Genomic DNA, 18,539 nt, shown 5'->3' with positions numbered 1-18,539 from the left:
GAAGCCGGCCGCAGCACCGGAAGCAGTCGCTGCAACTTCCGGAGGGGCTTGTATTCTTGGTGCGGGAGCTACGGGGCCCAGAGACGGTGCTTGAAGTAGTGGATATTCCAACATGTCCCGTGGTTCCAGCGCTGGTTTTGACCGTCACATTACCATTTTTTCACCCGAGGGCCGGCTCTACCAAGTAGGTGAGTGAACCGAGGCCGCCTTTAGCCCACTCGAATTGCTCTGTCATGGTACGGCCTGGAGTTTTAGTCCAGGGCAGAAGCGTGGCCGGAGTTGGGACGGGAGAAGGGCCAAGTCTGGATTGACCCGCGTGGTAGTCTCAGCCCAGTCTGGAGGCGGAGTTCGGGGTCCCAGAGGCCGAAGTTCTTGGGCTCTAGGGAGAGCGGCCACACCGCTTGGACACATAAAGAGTTAAGGAAGGTGGGACTGTAATGCCTGACTCAAGCTTCTTGACGCTTTTTCACTTGTTACATTTTCGGCCTGGGTGGACTCAACGTCTCTACTACTCTGAAGGGTAGTTGGGCCCATAACCTCCCAATTAAAACGTCCTCTCTCCGCTTTCCTTTGTTTGCAGCATGGACTTCCTTGTCCTGTGGTTAATTCCACGCGGGCTTTCAGAGCCCTCTGTGTGCCAGACACTCAGAACCCTATTAAGTGTCAGACACTGAGCTGGTCCTAGGGGATGCAAAAATGTACACACTTTCCTATACTGAAGCTCACAGGATAAAAGGAATTACAGATAACATATACAGACTTGTTAAAAAGAAAAAAAACATGCCAGATTACAAGTATTACAGAGTTCAGGACATCTTTGGAAAATTGGTAGATAGAATGAGTGACTGACAGTTCTAAAGCCGCTCTTGAAACTAGCATCCTCTCAACCCACATCTGTTTGAATGCTCCTATAGTTTAAAGTAAATTATTAGTTGTAGATGAGGTAACTGTTTACTGAAGAACAACTTTAGTGAAAATAAACCCTAAACTAGTTATCAGTAATTCAGTATAACAATACATTTTGTTGGATCAAAATGGTTGGTTTCAGGGTTTAGGTTATACTTATAACTCCTACCCTTAACCTCTTGCCATAGAGAATTTAGTAGCAGTAGAACTTGATTTACATCTGGCCCATAATGGTATCATTTTTGAGTGAGTTTAGCACCTCGGTGCCTTGGCGAGGACAGTAATAAAATCATTTGTGTTTGGAAATCATAAGGAGGGAGTTGGCCTATAAATGAGGTTCTCTTCACCTGTAAATTTTAGAAATAGAGTTAAAGATTTTTTAAAGTTTAATTTCTGAGTTTTAAAGAATTTTTGTTTATTGGGCTACTGCTTTGAATGTTCTGTTTTGTGGTTTTTAATATGTGAACAGGAAAAGTCACTTAGACTTACACTTTGCTTTTGTATACCATATTATGAAATCCAGCCATAAAGAATAGTCTGTAATGCTTCCCAAAGGCTGAATATAGTGTTATTTTAATAGTTTAAAATATTTGTAATAGAACATGTCATTCAAAACAAGTTTAATATCTAGACAATTTAAGCTCTGCCTTGTTGAATAAAGCACTCCCTTTGCTGTTAACGGCACCAATTAGATTTTGCTAGGAAAAAGAAAGTGAAAGAATAGTAGTAGTATGAGCAAGCAATATAGTGGTGAGGAGGTGGGACCCTGGAAACGTAACCTGGATTCACATCTCTGCTCTGCTCCATAGTAGCCAACCAAGTAATACAACTTTAGCCTTTAGTTTCTATTTGCAAAGTTGGGCTAGTAATTCCTTATGTGCTTGTTTTGAGGATTAAATAGGTGATGTATATAGAGTGTATAGCACAATATTAAGTGCTCAGTGAATGTTATTAGATGCCTGTTCGATTCTTCAGCTCATTTTTTTTGGTCTATTAGATTAGCAGCTCTGTAAACCTGGAATATTTCCCTTTTTGTAGTCCATCCATGTTTGGTTCTCTAGTGAAATATATGTACATTATCATAATATCGAAATACCATTTATTAGTTTATAAACTTTAGAATCTGCCCAAGAGGATTATAAAGCATATAAAAATTATAGTGTGAAAACTGTTAACCTTGACAGTGGAAAAATAACAAAAATGGGGAGATAACAAGGGAGGGAAAGATTATTGGAAAGGTGAGTATGTTCCTCATCTTCTATAGTTGGGACTAAAAAATAACTAATGTCGATAAAAAATAGAAGTATTAATTTAAAGTTACAATGCTAACCATAATTATGAACAAACTGTTAACAGTGTTTGCTTCCAGGAAGTAGGGAGAAAGATTTTTGATTGTCATTTGTACCCTTTGGTAACTACTAAAATTATTCTGTTAACATTTGTGTGTATTCAAGAGGTGTGTGTGCACATGTAGAAAAACTGTAGAGCTATCTACAGGTTTTATCTAAGTCCCAGGTGTGGCAAATAAGCCTGGCTACTTTAAATCCCCCTTCTACTGCTTGCTAATCCTTTGCTGGATAAGTCTGGCAAAAGAGGAGAGGAGCAGTCACTTGAATGTGGAATGTGCCTGCCCAATGGATGTGAACACTGCCTGGTTGCTTCTAAGAGGGGAGCCTACCGAAAAGGAACAGGAAAGAAATGGGCTGGGGGTGACAGACTGAAGAGTTTTCTAATCTAGAAGTGGCATCGTATATTGAAGCAAGGATTCCTGGGTTTGAGTCCTTCCTTGCTCCACACTATGAGAACTTTATGTGTACAATAGAGATAATAATTTCTTTCACCTACCTTATAGGGCTCTAAGGATTTAATGAGTTAATTGGTGTAAAGTACTCAGAATTATGTCCACCACCATAATAAGTGCCCAATAAATGTTTCTGTGAAGGATGCTGTCGGGAAGAAACAAAGTGACTGATAAAAATGGAATCAGGAGTTTCACAAATAAATGCGCTGAGAAGTACTGTTTGCCTTTTTTTGCTATTAAAAAGAATATTCTTGATCTAAAGTAGTGTTTCTCATCCTAGACTTCCCATACCGTCCTTGAATCTGATTTGAAATTAAATGTTACACATGCATCCACATATATGTATATATACATAAATACATATTATAACTACACAGAAATATAATGCAGTCAAACACTGCTATGTTTGCAAACCTCATATTCCTCCTCTCACCAGTGTCAAGATTTCTAATGACCCCACCCTCTTTAAGATCACTGTTTTAAAGAGTAATATTTGGAGGCACTATGAAATGAGACACGCTTCCCATTTAGGTTACAAGGTTAGGGAAACACAGAATGAACAACTTCAAAAAATCTCAATATGAAAAAAGTTTCTAGTCACAGCATGAAATTGAATATAAGATGTATCCTGTAGAATGCTTGCCTCGCCCCGGTGGAACATCTCTTGTTTTATTGATAACGAAACTTCATAGAACGTATGGATCTCCCAATTCATTTTTATTTTTCCAGATATTATGATAATGTACATTTATTTTTCTGGGGTCGGGGGTATTTGTCTCCCAAAACTTAGTATAGCATTTTAAACAAAATTATGGGAAAATCTTGAGTTACATTCCTATAATTGGCAGAACCTCAGAATCACCTGTAGATGCTTTGCAAAGCTGATGAGCGTCCATAAAGGGAATGTGCATCTTCTCCTGTTAACATCACACTGAGCAGGTCATACTGTGGTGAACCATTGTCTGGCGTTGTGTGCTCGTCCTGAACATTTGTCACAGTACCTTTTATATTTGGCTCCTGTTTTTTTTCCCCAGAAAATTTGGGAAAGTGTTGGGGAAATTTGTAGGGAAGGAAGTGAAATGAATAAGAGGTTACTATGGAAAAGAGGTCTCTATACGAAATTACTGTTTATTAACTATTTTGTGATCAGGGAAGCAATTTACATTCTAATCTGATGGTTTGTTGTTAGATTGAATCATGTGAAACTGCTGATTTTGATTGTTTTTTTGCCTATAAAAATGGCAGTTTCATATGGTTCAACCAAATACTTATGTATAGGTACATATTTTCCTTTGTATTGAAGTTACAGTTTAAGAAATTGTGGGTTTTGCGTTGAGTGTAGTACATTATAATTTCTTCCATTTAAAAAATGGGAAATAGGCAATCAGTTATTTTCCTGCATAATCTTGGACATTCGAGAACAGATTACTGAGATTAACGTAATAGTGTTTGCTAGTTTTGTAAATTTCTGAAATTGTATCCAGGAAAAGAACCCCAAAGTCTTCAGTGATAAAGTGTTTAATTACTATTTGCGACATTTGAATTCTGGAATTGAAAAATAAGTGCTGCCAATAAACGATTCTGTTTTTTCCTAATTGGCCTTCATGCTCACCTCTGCGATAAACCATGATATTACTTTTTACCCTACAGTATCTTTAGAATATACTTTTTAGTTATTAAGTTGTCTCTACATTCTTTATTCTGGCACTTTCCATTTTTCTGGAAGTTATCACAAAATATTTTATGGTGGTAGTGTTATAATGGGGATTCATTTATAAAAATTTTGATTGAAAACAACAAACTACACTATGGCATGGCAAGTACTGTAATAACGGTACAAAGAAAGTTACTGTGGAAAGTGACACTGCCAGGGAGAGCCAGGAAAGTGTCCTCAAAAGAGATGAATTAATCTAGATGGAGATTAGGTAAGGAAATTTGGGGGGCGCATAGCTCAGTCGGTCAATGTGACTGGAGCATAGACAGTAACAACGGGAAGATTGTTAAAGAGATTTGAATACCGTGCTAGGGTTTGGACTTTGCCCCATGGGTTTTGGGCATAGGTGGCAGAAGCCTTTAAGAATAAGATTAAGTAAGATTGCAGGAAGACTAAGAGAGGCTTGTTCACTAATCCATGGAAACCCTAATGAGTGAACTAAGGTTTTGAGAAAGATGGAGAAAAAGAGACTCCTGAGTTTATTTTAATTTTATATATTTTATTATCGAAAATTGCAATCAAATGAAAGTAGGTAGAATAGTACAATGACCCTCATACCTTTCACCCAGCTTCATCAATTATCAGCATTTTGTGGATCTTGTTTTCCCTTTATCCCCTTTCCCAAACACTTTCCTCCGCTCAGGTAGAGTATTTTAAAGCAAATCTTAGATACAAAAGTGACCATTTGAGAGAGACGAGGTAAGAATCAAGGATGTTGCTTGGGTTTGTAGCTTGAAAAACTGAGTAGTTAGTAATACTGACTATTGATATAGGGACTATAAGAAAGCAGCGGGTTTATAGAGAAGAGGGGTTTATTTTCCTATGTGCCTGTGTGTGAAATAGGAATTTCCAAATATGGGTTCAGAGCCAAAGGTGGCAGAGTTAGTTGAGATAATGTAAGTTAAAATCATCCAGGGATAGAGAGAAATGATGGAATGCTGCAGTACTGAGGAGCCTAGCTGAAGAGGTAGAAGCAGTAAGAGAGACTGAGAAGAAGTTCAGAGAAGTAGATGAATACTAGGGATGATATTCTTCACTAAGAAGTTAAATTAAAATTCAGTTCCTTAGTTTTATTAGCTACATTTCAGGTACTCAGTAGCCACATGTAGCTAATGGCTATGATATTGGACAGTGCAAATATAGAACATTGCCATCATCACAGAAAGTTCTTTTGGACAGCACTAGTCTATATAGAGCGGGAGAGAGGAAGCAGATTTCTTTAATGAATCCTGGCAAATTCACAGGTGCATTCTCTATTGAGAAGCATTTTTTAAATGTAAAATATTTTATGAGACAAAATTTTTTTATGTAGTGAGGGTAGTGCTATCTTTTGTGGCTTTTATATTTTGCATTATTTAAGCAGACCAGATATGTGATACAAATGAGTGAAACAGGCTAGGTGAAATATGACAAGGAAAGGTAGAAACTATGGAAAACTGCAAAACACATGCCAGCCATAGATGATTTTGCTATGTGGAAATGAGGGTGAGGTGTTAACTGAATTTTTTTTCCCTAAGAAAATCTGAATCCTGATTTTATTTTATTTTTCAATTAAAATCTTTCTAGAAAACCCTGCATTCTAAGCCAACTTGAATTAGCTGGATCGGGTCCATAAGAAGCCTTTGATTTAGTATCTTCTGGTTGCAAATTTAATTTTAAATTTCCTTGGTTTCTAATTTCTTTGATTCTCCAATCTGGATATGGAGGGTGGAAATATACACCCTTGAAAATTCTAAAATTGGCAACGAAATAGGAAATGCTGTAGGAATTCAGAGAAAGGACTGAAGAATCCTATCTGGGACAATCAGAGAAAGTGTCCCTGGGAAATGAAAGAGGCTTGAGGGAGAAGGGCAAGCTTTGGCTAGGTGGAGACAAGTGAGAGAGCAATCCAGGCAGGACATGAAGAAGCGAAGCCATGAGTGTGGGGAACATCAAGGTATATAAATATAAAAGGTAACGTAAGAGGATAGTCAGTAAGTATTGCAAACTAATAGTCCTCTGTGGCCATAGATGGAATATTTTTTTAGGCCAAAATTGTGTTCTGAGCAATTGGGGAGTAACAGCAAGCAGTTGAAAATGTAGTGAAATTAAGCAAAGTGAAGGGTTGTGACCCAGATATTAGAATCATCTGATTAGAAGTGATTGTTTCTTACCTCTGTGATATCTATGGTGACAACCCCTCTTTAATTCCTGGAAACAAGTCTGATTTTTTTTAGACCTTTTCTAATATAAGTAATTAAGACTATTGTATTACATACAATAAAAATTACTACAAACTTAGCAACTTAACGCACTTATTATCTCACAGTTTCTTTAGGTCAGGAGTACTTCGGGAACCACTTAGCTGGGTCCTCTGCTTAGGATCTTGCAAGGCTGCAGTCATGGTGTCATCCAAGCCCTGTTCTTATCTTGAGGCCTAACTGGAGAAGAATCTGCTTTCAAGCTCACTGAGATTGCTGGCAGAATCCATTTCCTTGCAACATAGGACTGAGGGCCCCAGCTATTTACTGGCTATCCACACGGGCCACCATGATTCCTTGCCATGTAACTATTTACTTAGCCAGCAAGAACAGTATCTGGAGTGAGTCTCCTGGCAAGATAATCTCATATAATGTAATCATGACTGAGACATCCTATCACTTTGGCCATATTCAGTTTGTTAGAAGTAAGTTACTGGTCCTGCCCACACATTCAAGGGTAGAGGATTACACAAAGGTTGAACAATAAAATCCCTTCTGAACACTTTTATCTGTATCCCACAAATTTTGTTATATTTTTATTACTGTTTAATTCATAATATTTTTAAATTTTACTCATGATTACTTCTTTGACACATGTTTTATATAGAAGTATATCTTTAAGTTTTCAAATACCTAGGGATTTCAGTACCTTAAAATTTATTAAGACTTGTTTTATCACCTAACATATGATCTATCTTAGTGACTGTACCATGTGCATTTATATTATAACATGCATGTGTTTCTTTAGTTGTTCCCAGGAGTCTACAAATATCAACTAGGTAAAAGTAAAGGTGGTCAGTAGTCTAGTTCATATCATGTATGTCTGACTACTTGTTTTTATGTCTGTATCTAGTAGTTGCTGAGTGGCAGGGTTAAAATCTTTAAATGGGTGGGATCGGCCATTCTCTTTTAAATTTTATCAGTGTTCTTTTCATGTATTTTGAAAAACTCTTATAAGGTACATATACATTTATGATCGTTATGTTTTATGAACTGATTCTTTTCCCATTTTGGAATGTTCTTCTTTGTCTCTAATAATACTCTGTCTTGGAGTCTACCTTGTCTGATTTAATATCAATGTATAGCCCCTCCAACTTTCTGATGTTTACTGTTTATATGGTATACTTTTTTATTCCATTTATTACAGTATGTCTCTGGTAGACAGCATATATTTAAATCTTGTTTATCTGTTCTGATAATTTTCTTTTTATTGGAGTATTTTGTCCATTAACATTTAATGCCGCTGTTGACATGGTTCAATGTAAGTCTCTCATTTTATTATTTCTTTGTTTTGTTTGCCTGTTCCTCTATACCTCTTTTTTTTTTTGATTATTTGAATATTTTTTAGAATTTTAGTCTCTTAGCTTTTTGACTGCTTCTTTGTATTTTTTTAGTAGTTGCTCTAAGAATAATAACACATGCTTCTTCCAGGCTTATTAGAATTACTATTTATCACTACACATAAAATGTAAACCTCGAAACCTTATAAATCTATTTATGCCCTTTCCTTTTTATAGGTAATATATTTACATATTTTATAAACACAAATGTTACAATTTTTGTTAGGTATTTTTAAAGAATCAAAGAGATTAAATCATCTTTTATATTTACCGTTTTTGATGGTCCTCATTTCTAAAGATTGGGGTTTTCATTTGGTATCATTTTGCCTTTAGCCCAGAGAACTTCATTTAGCATTTCTTGTTGCAGGTCTGAAAGTGTCTTTACCTTCATTCTTGAAGGATATTTTTGTTGGATATAGAATTCTGTATTGATGGTTTTTCTTTCCACACTTTTATGATGTTTTACTATCTTCAGGTGAAGCCTGTGGAATTAAAATCATTGTTCTCAGAGAGAATCTGTTCTTTTTATCTGCTTTCAAAAATTTCCCTATTTTTGGCTTTTAGGAATTTGACTATAGTGAGCCTACGTGTGGTTTTCTTTGTATTTATTCATTTAGAGTTTGCTGGATCCTCATTTCGATATTTTATGTCTTTTGCTGTGTCTGAAACATTTTTAGCCATTTCTTTGGATTCTTTTTTTTGCCTTATTCTTTTCTCTCCATATGGGACTCCAGTTACACATACATTATACCATGTGATACTGACCCACAGACTCATTGTCTTTTTTAATCTGTTAATTTGATTAAGTTCTATATCCATTTACTCTTTATTATCTCCAGTCTGCAGTTAAGTTCATTTGGTGAATTTTTTTATTTCAAATATTTGTCACAATTTTACAATTTATATTTGGTTCTTTTGTACTTCTACTGAGATTTCTTATTTCATTTCATTTTGAGACTATTTTCCATTATGGCATTAAGCGTAGTTTTAATAACTGCCTGTAATACAATAACTGAGTTATCTCAGGGTTATTCTCTTGCATGTGGACCACATTTTCCTGGTTTTGGTTCTGTTTTGTTTTGTTTTGTTTTTGGTTTATTTTTATTTGTTTTCTTTTTTGGTATGTTAAATAAGTCTGGATTGTATCCTGGATATTTGTGATTGTTGGGTTGTAAAGACTGGATTCTGCCATATTCCTCCAAAGAGTGTTGATTTGTTCTAGGAGGCAGTTAATTTGTGTCACTGCTCAAATCTCACTCTCTTTTATCCTTAGCTAGGCTGCCTGGAGACCGTCTTGTGCATGTGTGGTTATGGAATCAGCTAGAGATTTGGGCAACATTTATATATAGATACTGGGGCTCTCCCTCTCTGGCTCTCTCCTTTCTCTCCCTCACTTTCCAGCAGCTGTGGTTACCCTCAAACTGCTCCCTAGTTCTTCAGGGCAAAAGACTGAGGTTTTCTATGGGTATTTAGCCCTGACTGGGGCCTGTGCTCAGGCAATAAGCAGTGAAAATGGGAAACTCATCCCATGCCATTCCCTTCTTCCAAACATTGACTCACCCTCTAGAATCTGCCTACTTTAGGCTACTTTCTGGTGTCTTCAGGTAGTTACTGTTTTTTCTAGAGATTATATAGGTGGTTGTTTTTTTCAATCTGTGGAGGAGTAATCTGGTAGAGCTTTATTGGCCTCATGAGAAAGAACTGAATTAACTTGCAGTGTAATAGGATAGTAAAAGTATTATAATTAGACAGTTGTATCTAAACTAGATTTAAGGATCTCCATTAAGGTGATTTTTCTAGAGTTTTTACTCTACTCTGGTTCTCTCTTCAATAAACAGCCATTTGGAAATCTTTGAGAAAAGGATCTTTATTATAGCTCCTATTAAAGGAAATTCTTTAGTGTTATAGGTAGTATCTTCCTCAGCTGGTCCTCATCACCAGTGGCTTTTTGAACGAATGAGACCAGGCTTCAGACCCAGTGCCCAGAGTAATACTTGACAGAATTTTAAAAGCATCTGTTATGTGTCAAAATGTTGATAATGGAGTTCTGAGTAATTTTTCTTTTGTATTTTCTATATTTTTCACATTTCCTACAATGAGCATATGTTAGTTTCTCTTGCTGTTTTCCTAATTACAAAATATATTTGTTAAATTGAAATATTACAGAAATATCTAACATAGAAAGGGATAGTCTCATCTGCAGTTCTACTCTATCAGCCAAACTACATGTTGCCAAAGTAGTTTGTTTTTATGCTACCACTTTGATCCAGCTGTTTTAACATGAGGAATAGTTTGACAGCAGCTAGAAGTATACGAGGTGAAGTTTGTTACAGACAAACTAAAGAATCCTATTTTGTAGGTAATAAAAAATCCAAAAAACATGATCTAGAAAAATTCAGCATGGTGGGGGGAGGAGGGGGAAACAATGCAAAATAACCTAACAGCAGTTAAAACTGCTTATGATCAAATTAGTTATTGACCAAAAGTTAACAGAAATTGTAAATCTTGGGAAAATTTAGAGCAACTAAATATGACCCAGAAAGAAATATGTAACTTGGTAGATATAATGGCCACAAAACCAACTTTTAAAGTGATAAAACATAATTGATAAAGATTTGATATAAGTTAATGAAATATTTATTTGAAATTTGGTACTCGAGCCTGATGAAAATGATTTCAGTAAAATTAAAATAGAAAGAAATGGAGTCGATTTAACTATCACGTGTTATCATTATTTTGACTTAGCATTGTTAGTTTTTCTGGTTTTATCTCATTCTTGTTAATGACTGCTTATTATCTCATTGCATGAATCTATGATAATTTATTCTGCCTTTTAAAAAGAAATTATTCTATTTTGTAGAATATGCTTTTAAGGCTATTAACCAGGGTGGCCTTACATCAGTAGCTGTCAGAGGGAAAGACTGTGCAGTAATTGTCACACAGAAGAAAGTACCTGTAAGTATTACTGCCCATATAGCCAGCCAATTATTACAGAATATAATGCCAGAATTTTTCACAAGTTTGTACAAAAGCATATTATCTACACATGTTAACATTATTCTTGTTTTGACTCTGTCAAGAAGTATTTATTGAGCAACTATAGACAGTTTACCTGAGTAGACAGAATTAACATATTAAACTTTGTGGTATGATTATAATAAGCACAGTGGGATTTTTGGTCTTTTGTCTTCAGGGATCTTGAAACACATTCTGGTGAGCTATAGTTGTTGCCCACAGGAAACATAACTAAAAAGGAAAACAGTCACACTCTCTTTTAAAAAATTGGTTTTAACTATAAAATGAAGACATTTATTATATAGTATATTGTTATAATTCCACAGTATTTTTATCACTACACAGAGGGCTGTGATTTTTTAAAAATTACCTTGATTTATTTTGTTCATCAGGACAAATTATTGGATTCCAGCACAGTGACTCACTTATTCAAGATAACCGAAAATATTGGCTGTGTGATGACAGGAATGACAGGTAATTAACTTAGTGCCTACTTAGATTTGTTATTTTCTTCAAATTACTTTTGAATTTTGTATTAATTTTAAAAGGCTCACTTAGTGCCTGATTTTGCAGGTGATGTGAGTAGATTCGCAGTCTTCCACGGCTAGTATCAATATCTTCAGAGTATTCTGAGCTTTTTTTTGTAATCAGGAGTATAATAGAATTAGATATATATGCTCCTGTTAGGGAAACTGGGCAGAGGCCCCTCTCATAGATGATTTATTTCAGATGTAGTTAATAGTTTAAGGGAGTGTCAGTCAGTATATCTCAAACCTGGTAATAATACACTAGTTAGAAGCAGGTGAGAATTATAAAAAATTGCTTCGGGTTTCTGTTTTCTGTAATCAAGAGAAAACTCAAGCTTACAAAAAATCAAGAGAAACATTATACTCTCTCCTTAAAACTTATTCCTTAGGGAATTATTAGACACTTATAGAAACTATTTTAACAGCTGATGAAGGGCTCAGTATAAAAGGGCAGTACTGTATATGAAACTCCATTTTAAGTTTTTTCCCTTTTTTGTCGAGTACTTTTGCTGAGTCATTCACTTTTCATCGGCAGGAGAAAAAGCTATAGTGGGCTACTGCTTTAAGTCATCATGGAGATAGTTGGGTATATGGTAAAATTTTCTGGCCGCAGGTTTCTTCTTTCCTCCTAAAGAACTAAACCTTTGTATTTATGCCCTTAGCTGACAGCAGATCCCAGGTACAGAGGGCACGCTATGAGGCAGCTAATTGGAAATACAAGTATGGCTATGAGATTCCTGTGGACATGCTGTGTAAAAGAATTGCTGATATTTCTCAGGTCTACACACAGAATGCTGAAATGAGGCCTCTTGGTTGTTGTAAGTATACTAAAAAAGTCTTCCAAATAATTGATGAATTAGAAATTTTTTTAGAAAACATTCATAAAGTTATTTCAGTAACTCAGTTCTGAACATGTGGTTTGGAAATTATATAAGGTGAGGAAATTTTTGTAATAAACCAGCAATGAAGGACAGGTTTCACAACAATATTTAAAGCATGATCTATAAGCTTTAGATGCTGTTAGACTTTTTATCAAAATATTTCTATTTAGCATGTGCGATTTAAAAGAGCCAAGTTACATTAGGCTGTTGTAATGGAGGGTCTACAGCAATTCCAGATGACTAGTTTGATGGAAATACTTAAATTAGGCATCTTAGCAATGTAGCTGTTTCTTTTGACCATCCTAAAAAATCAGAATCACACACATATGCCTGTGATTCATATTTTTAGAATATGTTTCTCTTTTAAAAAACAAAATTTTATTGGGAGAGATAAAAGGTTTACCAATTTAGATTTAATATAATAAATTATCATGAAAAATTCAACACATTCATTTATGAGAGTTAAAGCAGTCAATGTAATGATTTCTCTTTGGTATCTAATTCTGTTCCTTCACCTCTCACTTAAAAATTCTCCCTTGATTTTTTTAGAAATACTCTTTTCCTCCCCATTTCCTTAGCTCATCCTCTTCTGCTTGTTCCTTAATATTGTTGCCCACCTGGTTTCTCTCCTTGGTCCTTCTCTCCCTCTTTATTTTGTCTGGATGATCTCACCCACTTGCATGGTTTAATTTACAACCTGTATGCCAATCACTTCCACGTTAGCTTTAGCCTAGTCCCTTTATCCATGTCCCACAGGAATTCAAACTTGAAGTCATTACCGTTTATCTAGTTTCATTCTCTACTTCTTTATTCTGCCCCCACCCCACCTTTCCTGGTCATCTGATTAGTCATCAAGCTTTACCTCAGACTATCTGTTCTGCTCCATCTCCTCTGTCACTTTTTCATCATCTCTTGCCTTTGCCAGTAAATTTACCTGTCTCTTCTATCCCTTCTCTTTCCTAGTCTGTATTTCATTTTGCTGCATGAGTTATTCTAAAATCAAATTTTGGTTGTTGCATTCTTGGAAAAACTGATCCCTCATTGGTTATAATGTAAATTCCAAACTCCTTAATATGTGCAAGGCCCCTTTGCAGGTTATTCACAAGTAACCTCTTTCTTGTACTGCTTTTCTTCCTCCTCTGAAGCCCCTGTAATACACAGATCATTTGTCATTTCCTGGATGTATCCTGACCTTTCATGTCTCATTCCTTTTGCCTTGATTGCCCTTTATGTCCTGATTGTTAAACCCTGCTCATATTGCAAGACCCTGGAGTAGAGAAATGTTTCTTGTTTTCCGCAAGCAGTAATTGGATCCCTCTTTTGAATTGCCCTTATACTTTGTATATATCAAGTATAAAATGTAAAGAAAAAAATTAAGGGTGACATAATAATCGAATAAAGCAGACATCTGATCACTGTCATAGTGTTTGTCAATAAGATTGAAAATTCCTCATTAGTAGACTCTATAAAACATTTATAAATGTAAATAAAATAGTTCATACTGAATCTTAGAAGACACTATAAAAAAGATGTTGAAATCTAGAATATAAGAAAGCAAGAGTCAAATCATCCTTTAAATACTTTGTTACCTGCTCTACCAAATAGAAGTTTGGTTTTGGTGGCTATTTTAATTATGTCATTCTAATAACGATTAGATTTGTAATAATAAATTGACGTGTACAGAATTTAGGATTTGGTTCATACTAAGAGCTAGGGGAATGTATACCAATAGTAACAAAGACGGGCAGTGTAGAGGTGGGCACGTAGCCCCTATGTGTTTTTCTTTTTACACCAGCATTCCCAACGTGTGTTCCATACACTTTTAGTTCTCTGGAACCTTAATAGGTAGTTCTTAAACTTTAAAAAAAAAAAAAGGAAAATGTATTTGTCAAGTTAACTTAAAAACTGCTGAGCTTAAAAGTATGTTAAATATGCTATCATATATTATTTTCTCTAAAAGAATTATATGAAAAGTATATTTTCCAAATTTATTTGGCCAAGTAACATCTTGAAGGATTAGGGTTCAAAAGAACATGCTTTGAGTAATAGCAAGAATTCAAAATGTTGTAAATTACATTTGTGATAATTTGAACTTTCTGAAAATCTGTGATAAAAGCTTTTGTGAAAAGAAATTACTGTTACCTAATTTATTTATGGTGATAACTCGTATTTTGTTTACAGTTTTTTTAAAGCAAAACACATTTAAAATGGATGGCCAGAATAATGATTAACAAAAGCTGTGTGACAACGCAAGAAATTTGTTGTGTAAAGGTATAAGGTATTTAATGAGGGTCTATCTTTCTTTATAGGTATGATTTTAATTGGTATAGATGAAGAACAAGGCCCTCAGGTGTACAAGTGTGATCCTGCAGGTTACTACTGTGGGTTTAAAGCCACTGCAGCAGGAGTTAAACAAACTGAGTCAACCAGCTTTCTTGAAAAAAAAGTGAAGAAGAAATTTGATTGGACATTTGAACAGACAGTGGAAGTAAGTTAGCTAAAAGAAGCTGAGTTTGTTTTTTTTTAATGCTGTATAACAGCAGACCCCAACCTTTCTGGCACAAAGACCAGTGCTCCAATGAGAATCTAATGCCTGATGATCTGAGGTGGAGCTGAGGTGGTGATGCTAGCCTGGGGAGCGGCCGCAAATACAGATGAAGCTTCACCTGCTGGCCCACTGCATACCTCCTGCTGTGTGGCCCGGTTCCTAACAGGCCACAGACCGGTACCCGTTCGCGGCCCCGGGGTTTGGGACCCCTGCTGTATAGAATAGTGAAGATTATTGCATAATTGGTAATCTATAAAGGCCCTTTCTGGGTTATATCATGAGATCCAAGTTTGTCAGCTTAATAGTAAAATTGCTGTCATTCAGCTGACATAGGAACAGCGAGGACTGCTTTTATTCACTGAATTTCTGATCTCAATTCATAATGTATTTGAAATTGCTTTCAATAAAACACATTTAAAATGAGAAAATTTAACTAAGAATAGGAACTAAGACCTGGCCCAAAGACCTGCATGGTTATGACTCAAATTAGGCTTAAGCTTCCCGGTAGCAAAAATGAAAAAGTTGTGTCAGTAATGTTGCTCCTGTGGTCCCACACCAAATTCTCAGGGGAGCAGAATATGCTCAAAGGATGACTTAGCAGAGAAATTATATCTGGGATGTGAATATACAGCTAGCTTTGTGCAGGGTTCTTGAGGGGATTATTCATTATGTTTGGGAACTTTGAAATTGATAGTAGAAGCCAAAATTCTTATACAGATATTTACTAATATTAGACTAAAGAAGCCTCTTATTTATTGCCAAACAGTTAGAAACAAAAATTTTAGTAGACTTTGGAATAAGGGCCTGGGATACAGCCATTCTAAAGACAGCATGATTCTGACATGACAAAGGAAAAATTACCATCTAATACTTTTGTTTGGTTGACAGCTTATTTGTACTGATAGGGGATATAAAGCTAGTTCTCATCTAGGAGGCTCTATGTCCTGTTTAAATGTCTCTCAAAGGTTTTTTTTTTTTTAATCGCAATTCATAACAAACATCATCACATCTGATACAGAAGCACTTAAAACATTCTTAAATTGTTATTACTGTAAATTCATTGAAAAAAGAATATATTAGTCATCTTTATCCTCTCCTCATCTCACCCTAAGTGATAAGTGCCTGGCATGTAGTGGTCATCAACCACATAACACTTGTGTAAACCTTTGTATTTTGTTTGATGGCCCATTTTGATTTATGGCCGGAGTGGTAGAAGAAAGTTTCTTGTCATTGGTAAGTGACATATTAGAGTTAAGCAATCTGTAAGTAACTCATGACTATAGAATTATACCACTGAAACATGGAGCAAAAACAAATAGCTTCTGGTTAACTCATTATTTGAATAAACTTGGAATGAGAAAATCTTGGAATCTCTGAAAAATACTATATTTTAATGTTGATACTTTTTTCCAGACTGCTATTACATGCCTGTCTACTGTTCTATCGATTGATTTCAAACCTTCAGAAATAGAAGTTGGAGTAGTTACAGTCGAAAATCCTAAATTCAGGTGAGTTGTGTTGTTAGCTAAGTACTAAAAGAAGTTTTCCAAGTAATAAATCTCAGCCTAGAAAGGTGGAGGTGTTGGGGTCCATTTGTCCTATAACTCTGGACAAAAAGATAAATAAAAAATAAAAAAAATTCTTGAACTACAATTATAGGGGTTTTTTTCAGTACCTGAGAGATCTGTTTTAAGACTTACTAGATTTCTCTTTAAGACAGATATCACTGCTTTTTTTTCTCATTTCAGAGTGATTTTATACATAGTACCAGAGATGACATAAAATAACCTCCTTTATGTAAGGAGTAAAGTAAGCATAAGTCTTTTTCTTTTTTTAGCTTAAAGCCAATAGAAAATCAACTCTGAAAGTTTTCGTTTTTCAGGTAGAACTTTGATTATTTAGTGCTTATTTAAGTGGAGCTTTGAAGAGCAATGTGAAATACTGATATACATCAGACCCTGTCTGGAGGTCTTTGGAAGCCCAAACTTTGAAGACAGAAAACTGGGTTGCAAATGCTAGATATCTTTCTGTTTTTACTCACTAAGTGATGACCACAAATCAACCTTACAGCTTCTTGAGTCAAATCTATACTGGGTGCTTAACATGTATCAGTTCACTTAATCCTCCCAGCAGTCCTATGAGGTTACTTACCATGAACTTGGATGCTTTTATAAATAGTGGAAAATACTTCAGTTAAATCCACAGATGCAAGGAACTACAAAAAAGCATGTTAACTATTATGTGTATTTACTCTTAGGTCACAGTTACAAGGACACTGGTCATGGTTAGGGATGGAAAAAAGGTGGCAAAGTAAGCTTAACCAGTCTTTGGAGAGTTTTTGTTAGTATACATTGTTTTTTTCTAATTTCTTCTTGTTGCCTGCAGCTAAGTGATATAAACATAAACAATTTAAGAAAAATCAATAGAAATAAAAAAAAAAAAAATCTATTCACTTTTTTCCCCTGTAGGAAAAGGTTGTCTGTCTTTTTTCTTTGTTTCTTTCCTTTTTTTTTTTTTTTTTCTTTTTCTTTAACAGTTAAATTCCAGCAGGAGCAATTTACAAATCTCTAAAGGACCTGCAATTAGTTCTTGTCTTTTTTTATTCTGGGACCTTCCTATAACCTTTCAAATTTTTATTTTCATCTGTTAGATAAATAGATAAGAAACCAAAGATCCTGTGTCTTCAAAAAGCCATGTATCATTTATAAATTCTGTGATAGTGTATGTAATAACTAGACTATACAACATAAGCATCAACAACTATAGAAATTACTTACATTTCTCCAATTTGCACTAAAAAAAGTCACTTTGATAAATTTCACTTTCTAGAAGTCCAGCAATAATAGGGCCACATTATAAAGCTTGCAAAGCAGTTGATTTCTTCAAGCATACAACGTTTAGAAAATACCGTATATTCAACGTGGAATGCCTTCTTATCTCTCAGCTGATAAAAACTTGAGTTATACTAGCTAAAAAGGCATTTTGACTTAGGAGCTAAAATAGAATACCTATGTGAAGTTTAGCTTTATATTTAAATATTTTCTATCATAGCTACAACTTAAAGGGTTTTGTTTTCAAAAGACCAAATTCTAGATTTGATGTCAAGTAAACATTTTTATGCATAGATGAAGTTGATACGTCATCTGGGAATTCCTTCAAAATAATCTAAAGGGTGGCTGTATAGATTTTTTTTTTAAGACTAGCTGTAAATTGATAATTGTCGAAGTTGGGTGTTAGGTATATGAATTCATTACTATTTGTTTTACTTTTGTATGTGTTTGGAATTTTGCATAATAAAAAGTTTTTAAAAACTCAGTACTTGTGGGTTTTTTCCCTCTTCCTTCTAGGATTCTCACAGAAGCAGAGATTGATGCTCACCTTGTTGCTCTAGCAGAGAGAGACTAAACATTGTGGTTAGTTCACCAAATCCATGATGCCGCTGCCTGTGTTTGGTAACAACGGACCAACATTACGGAGGCCCCTGGATTGAAAAGGAACCTCTCCCACTCCTCCTGCCGCTGAAGAGGACAGAACTCTATAAATAAAAACAGTGCTTTTGGAAAACAA

The 18,539-nt window shown here is 35.2% G+C and overlaps 1 protein-coding gene across 1 annotated transcript; it reads left to right on the top strand.

Annotated features, from left to right (window-relative positions):
* The first annotated feature begins 18 nt into the window (after positions 1–18).
* On the top strand, positions 19–18,539 carry PSMA6 (proteasome 20S subunit alpha 6). Its single transcript, XM_016152087.2, has 7 exons — positions 19–188; positions 10,862–10,956; positions 11,409–11,490; positions 12,206–12,361; positions 14,734–14,912; positions 16,386–16,480; positions 18,320–18,539. Exons 1-7 carry the CDS (start codon positions 113–115, stop codon positions 18,375–18,377), a joined length of 741 nt encoding a protein of 246 aa, XP_016007573.1. The 5' UTR covers positions 19–112; the 3' UTR covers positions 18,378–18,539.

The sequence above is a fragment of the Rousettus aegyptiacus genome, unplaced genomic scaffold, assembly GCF_014176215.1.
Source record: "Rousettus aegyptiacus isolate mRouAeg1 unplaced genomic scaffold, mRouAeg1.p scaffold_m13_p_3, whole genome shotgun sequence".
In the NCBI taxonomy this organism is placed as follows: domain Eukaryota; kingdom Metazoa; phylum Chordata; class Mammalia; order Chiroptera; family Pteropodidae; genus Rousettus; species Rousettus aegyptiacus.
The sequence above is the reverse complement of the archived record's forward strand: the minus strand, read 5'-3'. Positions and strand labels throughout refer to the sequence as shown.

Excerpts from the sequence above, each read along its gene's own strand:
- PSMA6 (XM_016152087.2), top strand. The coding sequence starts at position 113 with ATGTCCCGTGGTTCCAGCGCTGGTTTTGACCGTCACATTACCATTTTT. Across the intron at positions 11,491-12,205 it reads TGTGATGACAGGAATGACAG|CTGACAGCAGATCCCAGGTA; the intron begins GTAATTAACTTA and ends TTATGCCCTTAG. Across the intron at positions 14,913-16,385 it reads CATTTGAACAGACAGTGGAA|ACTGCTATTACATGCCTGTC; the intron begins GTAAGTTAGCTA and ends ACTTTTTTCCAG.